Source organism: Gastrolobium bilobum, unplaced genomic scaffold (assembly GCF_033153095.1).
Source record: "Gastrolobium bilobum isolate Gb01-03AN ecotype WA unplaced genomic scaffold, APGP_CSIRO_Gbil_v1 utg15145, whole genome shotgun sequence".
NCBI lineage: Eukaryota > Viridiplantae > Streptophyta > Magnoliopsida > Fabales > Fabaceae > Gastrolobium > Gastrolobium bilobum.
In genome coordinates, this window is record NW_026899341.1 from 69,104 (window position 1) to 78,236 (window position 9,133).

At 35.0% G+C, this 9,133-nt stretch overlaps 1 protein-coding gene across 1 annotated transcript; it reads left to right on the top strand.

Moving 5' to 3' along the window:
- Positions 1-4,854: 4,854 nt before the first annotated feature.
- Positions 4,855-6,923, top strand: LOC133289760 (putative UPF0481 protein At3g02645; the record flags this gene model as incomplete). The annotated part of the gene is made up of 2 exons (XM_061487759.1): positions 4,855-6,071; positions 6,734-6,923. Coding segments are annotated over exons 1-2 (1,407 nt in total), but the record flags the coding sequence as incomplete, so codon positions are not given.
- Between the last annotated feature and the right edge of the window lie 2,210 nt (positions 6,924-9,133).

Sequence of the window (9,133 nt, forward strand, 5' to 3'; positions counted from 1 at the left end):
GCCTATGAGGAGGTAACTCATGTGGCTCTTGAAAGATGGTGTCAAACTCTTTTAGCAGGGTCTGGACATGAGGATCAGTAGCTGGACCTTCTATAGGGGAACTAGAACTCAACAAAGAGAGTTGGTAGAGTGATGCAATTTGTCCTGTATGTTGAATTTTTCTGAATTGGTTCAAAGAAATAGGACCAGTGTGTTTATCACCTTGCAATTTAATTGTCTCACCTTGCCAAGAAAACTGCATTGTAAGGTGAGTGTAATCCAACACTATAGGTCCTAAAATTTGCAACCACTGGACTCCTAACACCATGTCTGCCCCTTGAATAGGCAAAATATATAAATCAACCAGAAAAACATGCCTTTGAATCTGAACTGGAACAGCTGGACAAAATCCTTCACACTTCAATGTCTGTCCATTTCCTACCATTACATCAAATTGCTTGTCAGTAACCAGTGGTAAACAAAGGGTAGAAACCACCCTTGGCTGGAGAAAATTGTGGGGTGCTTCCCCCATCAACCAATAAGGATAACTCAGACTTGCCAATGTGGCAATTGAAGCGAAGAGTTTGAGGTACACTAAAGCCAGATAATGCATGAAGGCTGATCTGAGGTGTAGGGTCAGGTTCATCCTTGGTTTCTTGTGGTGTGTTCATAGAATCAATATCTTCAGGGTCTAGTTGTTCATCATCCGGTACAATTAAAACATGAACAGAGGCTTTGCATTTATGGCCCATGAAGTATTTATCACCACAATAAAAGCACAGTTTCTTGTCTCTCCTCTCTTGGATTTCACTCTGGGTCAAACGGTTAATAGGGCTTTTGGTGGAAACAGTAGGGTCACTACTAGTTATAGGTTTAAATTGTTTAGTTTGAGTGTTTGGTGTAGGTAATAAAGGGGGGTGTGGAGAGTGAATTTTAGGCTGAATGTTTTTGGTTTGGAGTTTAAGCTCCTGAATCTTGGCTAGAGCTATGGCTTTGGTTAGGGTGGGGGGATCAAAAGAGGAAACCTCATATTGAATTTGAGGTTTTAATCCTGAGATAAAGCAACTCAGTAAGAAGGATTCAGGTAACCCATTTACCTTGTTGGACAGAGATTCGAACTCAGCCTGATACTCCATGACAGAACCCTGTTGCATCAGCTTAGCCAATTTCCCTTGATAGTCTTCGAGCTCTGAAGGTCTAAAGCGCACTTGAAGAGAGTGTAGAAATCCTTCCCATGAACCTATGGTTGTGTTCTTGTTCAACCATCGATACCATACTAAAGCTTTTCCCGAGAAATAGAATGGGGCTATCTTCAGTCGTTGCTCATCAACAATGTCATAATATTCAAAGAATTGACTTATCTGATAAATCCAATCTTGTGGGTCTGAAGAGCCATCAAACTTCGAAACCTTAAGACGCAGGTTTTTTGCTGCTGGAAAATCCTTGGGTCCCAGATTGTGGTTGCTAGCAGAAGAAGCGGTGGAGGTTTGATGTTCTCTGTAGTTGTCAAAAATCGCATCGAGCTTGCATGTGATCTCCAGGAATTGTTTGTTCATCTGACTCTTGAGGTTGTCAATTTCAGATTGGGTTTGGTCAACCCTATCGTCGAGAGTGCGAACACGATTGTCGGGTGCCATGTGTTCAGGGATGAAAGCACCAGTTGATAGAATTACAGTTCTACCATAAGATAGAGGGAAAGAGATGAGAGGAGAATCACGAACAGAGAAAGAGAGAGATGAGAGAAGAATCAAGTAACTTTTATTCACTAATTTTCTGCCGAACTACAACCTTTGTTCCTCTATTTATTTTCAGAATAATACAAGTTAGTTACAACTACTTGTAACTATATTATCTACAAAGCAATTCCATTCCTACATCAGTACAGAAACACACAATCAATATCTCACTACTTACATACAAATTCTTCATCATTGAATCGATTGGGTTTCCTTACATTTCTTCTGGGTCTCCTTTCTGCCATGGGTCGTATCTCTTCAAGCTCCAGTGATCCTTCTTGAACTCCTGTATTAGCATGCATCATTGTATCTCCTTCTCCATTTGGATTCAACGGGTCTTCTAATAGTGTCCTAGAACTTGACTCAGAAAGTACCAATTCATTTGCATCTATCGGTTTATTGGTTTGGGTTGGGTTGTTACCCATATTATCTGGGCTTGGGTCCCTGGGGACCATATCAACTTTCTTATGAAAACTTATGTGAAATGATTTTGTTATGGATTTTATATTGGAATTTTAAGTATAAAATATAAATGAGGCAGGATCCTTTGACATCAGTGTCAAATTTAAAATTTGATACCGCATTTAAGAGCCATTAGATAAAAAATATCAATGACATGACTTTGATTTGAAAACATGTGACATCTTTTTTTGATCTAATAACTCTCAGATGAGATGTCAAATTTCAAATTTGACACTAATATCAAATCATCCTACCTCAATATAAATTTATACATCAACCGTAACTATTATCCTGATCAATAATTGAGTGGGATTTAATAACATTGCGAACAACAACTTCGACGTACGACTAACTTTATCCATATTTTATAATTACCTTAAAATATAATAAAAAATTTGGAAAGCTAACCGGATTTTCAAATATGTGTGGCTGTTTTGATCTGTCAAATAATATTTTAATGAAACTCCGTTTACAGGGTCGACAAAGTAAGCAACTGAGGATACATGTATTTAGGTTAGGTTGGAACTTATCAATGGCATTACTATTTGTCACTAATTATTTTTACTTAATTTTCTTTTAAGTCATTTAGTAAATAATTAAGTCAAGCTTAGACCTATTATCACTCTTAGCTACATCAATTATCTCTCACTTACAATCAAAGAACAGCCGCTGCCCTCCATCTCTGACCAGCACCGCCGGCTCCATCTCGACTCCGCTTTCCCGTGTTCGTCGCTGCACGTCCGTCGCGCAGACCGTGTGCTACTGTCTCGCCGCCGTGTGCTGCTGTCGTCCGTCGCTCCCTGCCACCGTGTGGTTCTGTCGTTGGATTTCAGAAAAAGTTGAATCGAGAAAAGAAAAATCTAATATAACATTATTAAAATTATCAAGGTAACTTTCTCTAAACGGCTCAAGCTAACACCCTCTCCCTCTACCCTTTAGCAGTTCAATTTCACGCCTAGTTCATGGTAACATTATTAAAATAATATTATTAAATAGCGGTTTTTATCTCAATTTTCGTTCCCGCCTAGTTCAACTGCAAAATGCTTTATACAAGTTTGATTCTGTATTGCATCTCGTAGTTTACTTTGCTTTATTTTGATCAGAAGAGTATATAATGGCTGCTATAAGTTTAAGGAATGCACTTGCAGTGTATTGCTGTAGCTTTTACATGTTTTCGATTAGTTTATAAATTTGTGCTTAATGGAATCGAAAAATAAAGAGGTGGGATTTAAGTTGTTAGGCAATGATATATATATGATTTTATATTATATATTTAACATGTTTTTAGACTTGAAATGTGAACAACGTATTGATCTACTCAAATGTGATTCAAATTTTTTTTTTTTTTTTTTTGGGTATGGAAATGTGATTCAATTTTTTATTATATGAACTGGATGACAAATATCATATCATAAAACACATACTTATGAAGATTTTAACATCATTACATGAATTAATTGTCTAAAAAATTTAAACTGTTAGATAAAATACAAAAATAATTTTATATTACAATGCATGGTGTTTGTGATTCCGAAGTCTCACCAAATTTAAAAATGTTGGTTCTGTTTTTCTTCATCATATTATTAGTGGATCTTGTAATAAGATAATAGTAGTAAGGGTCACGCAATTTTAAGCTCATTATGTTTTATTTGTTGAATAGGTAAACCTTTCTTTGATAAAATATAGGTATAAGTTAATATCTAGTAATGTATTTTATTTAATTAAAATATAAATATAATAGATTATTTTTCCAAGACTCATTTATTTTATAATATTAATCTCAATTTCTAAATATATTTTTAATTTTTCGTAATTATTATAGTAAATTATAAATGAGTCAATTTTTTAATTTTATCAAATACATTAATGAGATAATGTTTATCAAATTTTATGTTTTTTTAAATAATTGTATATTATTATAGATAAAATAAAAAAATTATGGATAAGTGATATTACAAATTAAAGAAATAGTTATAAAAAATAATATGTATTTATATTTTAACTTAGTGAGTAACATGCGCAAACATTGATCACAATTTATTATGTTACGGGATATTTAAAAAAGTTTGTGTCTAAAATTTAGAAATATAAATTCGTTGGAGAATTCTCTTTTTTTGTAATAGAAGTTTTGAAAATTCATATGTAAGTTTTTAAATATTTGCATCATTTTTTCATATATATTCAATGGAAAAAAACGTTTGTAATTTTAAATGACATAAAGTTATGTCATTTTAAGAGAGATAGACACAAAATATTATTATTTTATTTAAAATTTAAATAATAAAAAACATTCATTTTCTCTCCTATGATTTTCATTTGTTGTGTCTATCTTTCTCCTAAAATGACATAACATACATTTAAAATTACAAATATCAAACCCATATTCAATTACTTTTTTATTGTTGTATGGTGATTTTAGTAACAAAGAATACTTGAAGTTCAATGTTTATACTTATCTGTTGAACCAGTGTTCCCATGCAGTTGAACTTCGAAACCAGTCAATCCCTCAAGCATTGAACAGAAATCAGATACCCTCATGGATGCAAGGCTGGCCCAACTAGAAAAGGCAAAGCAACAAAGATTTGAAGAAAATAACCGAATCTCATATCCTAAGATCCAAAGGGTAGCTTCCATCTTGCGAAGAAATTCCAAGCATGATAAGTACTATTCACCCGCAATGATATCATTTGGTCCCATCCATCACGGTAGAGAAGATCTCAAGCAAGGAGAGCATTACAAGCTTTTATGGACATCAACATTTGTTGAAGAATACAGTAAAAAAACCAATCAAGATACCAATCGAGGAGCAAAACTTTTGCACGAAAAGATTGAAGATAACATTGAGGAATTGAAGAAGTTGTTCACAGAGGATGCAATTGGAAGCTACAATGATAACAAGGACCTCACTTGGATGTTGTTTGTTGATGGATGCTCTCTGCTTTATTTCATGGAAAATGTCGATCTTCTGAATCCGGAAGCACTAATGCTTAAGCTTGACCAGCAAATGTATATGTTCAGAGATATTCAAATGTTGGAGAACCAACTTCCAAGAAGATTGCTCCAGATGTTGTGCAATGAAAATGAGGCTAACTTGGATTGTTTAATGTTCAATTGTGTAGGCCTTGGTCGTTTCTGCAAACCAAATGGAGTGGTAAAAGTCCCAGATGAACTTCCTGAACCACTTCATATACTCGATTTGGTGCGATCAGTACATATGACATCCCCCAAAATCAAGAATTTCGGTACTGCAAAGGTGAATGATGTGGAGGATGGAGAGAATGTCATCAATCAACAAGGTGGTAAAGAACAAAACCAATTGGATTCCTCTACAGAGATGATCATTGTTTGGCAAACTTATAAGAACATAAAAGATCTTAAAACAGCTGGTATTCGTGTGATAGCTAATGAGCAAGATAAAATTCGTTGGAATAACATCTCTTTCACTTCTAAATGGTTTAGTGGAGAATTGAGTCTTCCTGTTTTTCTGTTCGATGATGGTACCCCTTATCTTTTTAGGAACTTGATAGCACATGAGATGTGTCCTGATTTTCATAACAACTTTGAATTTTGTTCATTCCTTTCCTTTATGGATTCCTTGGTTGACACTGCTGAAGACGTGAAGGAACTAAGATCAGCTGGTATAATCCAAAACTTACTCGGAAGCGACCAAGAACTGGCACAACTCTTTAATGAATTGGGGTATGATTTACCAACTAAACAGTACTGTAATTTCTGGTGCAGTCCGAAAGTTGGTTATAGCAGTAAGTATATTGTCATAAGGAAACAAATTGAAGAGCATTGCAGCAATAAATGGAAGACATGGTTGGCTGAAGGATACAATACTCATTTCAATACTCCTTGGACTATGATTGCATTTATGGCTGCATTTTTAGCGTTAGTTCTAACTTTTGTCCAAACCTGGTACGCCATATATCCTACAAATGCATGAGTCTCATGAAATAGGTTAGTAATAAGGTAAGAGTGTTTTGTAAGGTTTGGATCTCAATTCCTTATGAAAACTACGGTTGAGAACGACAACTCTGTATTGTGTAATGTAGCAATTATTATTAATTATTATGTTGGTTTATGATGTTTTGATGTTCTTGCTTTTACTACTTTGCATAAATATATCTTGTAACTAGAAAATTGGGATGCAAATGGTTTTTAAAAGGTGGACCCGGCTTGCTCGTTTACAGTGGTCGGGGAGCTTTGTGCTCCCTTTCCAAAAATAGAAAAAAAAAAAAAGATTGGGAGGGAATTTAGGAGAAAAATAAGGGTATAAATGAAAGAAGTAAGAATGTTGAACTAAGAATGTTCTTCGGCGAGGGTTAGTATAAAAAACTTCACGCGAAAAAAAGTGCAACCATAACTATTACTACTTTGTAGGACATGATAAAAAATGTGCTAACCACGGTGTAGAAGGGTGGAGAGTCCCAAACCTTTTACAAATGTATTGACCAAACGTCTCAGTCACATTTAGATTTTGCTTTTGGAGGATGTTTCTTCAATGAAGAGATTGAATCTCGTTATAAGATTATTGAAAATGTTACCGACAGATGTCTTCAATGGCCGAAGAAGAGAGAAATCTCTGCAAGAAGGCCAAGAATATTAGAGTTGGATGGTCAGACTACTATATCTGTGCAATCAGCAGCACTGATGAATAAAGTTAAGAGTATAAAAGATGATAAAAATCAGTCCAAAGCCAATTTTGCCCAACTCACCGCCCTTGTAGTTGAACCTTGTTCGGTTTGTGGAGAAGATCACGCATCATTTGATTGTCCACACACTGCACCTATATATTATGCTGATAACTATAGTGGTAGGGAAAAAAACTACCAGGGAGAAAACAACAACTATTCAAGAAGAAAAAACCATAATTATGATGTTATCAAAAAAAAAAAAAAACCATAATTATGACAATTCTGGACAGAGAGATTAGAACTACAATCAACCTTGGAGACCACCCATTAACCAGAGATTTTACAACAATCAACAGCAACCAACCCCAAATAATGGTGGGAACGTTGGAGCTTATGATCAAAATAGACCAAGACAAACCAATTCTCTGTTCCCCATAGAACAACAACGCATCAATTCCTTAGAGAATTTTATGAAGGAATATATGACAAGGAATGATGCTGTTGTGAGGAATATTGAGAGCCAGCTTGGGCAAAATGCCTTTACTCTTAGCACTAGACCATGCCTGGGGACACTGAAGTTCCTGTAAGTAATTTATCATTAATTCATTCATTCATGTTCAACAATAAACATTCAAGAACATGGTACAGGATCTTTAGAATTCATGATTTTCACATAAGAGCGTACCTTTCTCCATTAGTGCGAAAGAACTTTGATGATGGAAGATTGTTTCTCAGAGTCTTTACCCTCTGCTTTCCTTGTATCGTCGTCTATGGCAGAGATCTGATACAACTTTTATGGGCAGACCATGAAGGAGAGAATTCTGAGAGATAATCATAATCAGAGACTCACCATTTTTCTCTTTATATAACTGAACCATGTCACCAGTTACGGAGTTTCAAATAACTCCATGTAACTTCCCATTAATGCGAAACGTCAATTACCATTAATGCGAAACGTCAATTACCATAAAGCTTTTTTTATTATTAATTAAACCAATTGACACACGTTACACATGAGACACAAATAGTTTTACATTCTCCCACTTGGCTCATGTCATAAGGTGTCCCTTCATGATTTAATTAACATTCGTTGTAATGCGCATTTACTAGGCTAAAGGTTCCATACATTGACGTCATCATAATTCATTATTAGAAATAAAATCAACATGAGTCATGGCGGTTGTATGCTATCAAGTCGGCATAGTCCATTCCATGTACTACTATATTGACTCTTCTTCCTAACATGATACTTTAATAGGAAGTGTACATTATGTCCAACAATAATGTCTTCATAACGGACCATAAATATTTTCAATATCATCACATATACTTGCATGCATACATAAATTGAAAATAAGACAATAACAGAAATACATATTCATTAATGAGCTCAGAGTGTCAACACTTAATGCATAACTATAATTTTCATCATTCACTAGCTGACATAATGCCCATTTTACATACATGACCAGTAAATGTCTTGGGCGATAGTCCCTTCGTCAAGGGATCAGCTAACATAAGATCGATGCTAATATGCTCTATAGACACTATGTTTCTGAACCTCTTCTTTAACGACAAAGTACTTTAATTCCATATGTTTAGCACCTTTGGAATACTTGTCGATTTTAGAAAAGAAGACTGCTGCGAAATTATTACAATAAATTTTCAGCGGCTTTTCAATATTGTCGACCAATCCAAGCCCTGAAATAAAATTCCGTAGCCATTTAGCCTGAATCGTGGCTTCAAAGCATGCCACAAATTCAGCTTCCATAGTGGATGCAACTATTACAGTCTGCTTCACACTGCTCCTTCAGCTAAAAGATACAGGTAATCACATGTAGACTTTCTTGTGTCTACGCATCCTGCAAAATCCGAATCTGTGTATCCAATCACTTCAAGGTTGTTAGACCTTCTATAAGTAAGCATGTGACCTTTAGTTCCTTCCATTTCTTTTCGTTCCAATTCACTTTTAAGACATTGCATAAGACTAACATTGCATGAGACTAAACTTATCTCCTTTCTGAATTGGAACTGAAGATGATGAGCAGTTTTCCATTCTGAATCTCTCTAGAACTTTATTAATACATGCTTTCTGAGAAAAACCTAACAGTCCTTGTGATCTATCACGGAATATTTCTATTCCTATCACATAAGCTGTCTCACCCATATCTTTCATTTCAAAGTTACTAGAGAGAAACTTCTTTGTCTCAGTTAAAAGACCAAGATCGTTAGTTGCCAGCAAAATATCATCAACATACAGAATCAATAATATAAACTTTCTCCCACTGATCTTCAGATATATACATCGATCAACGA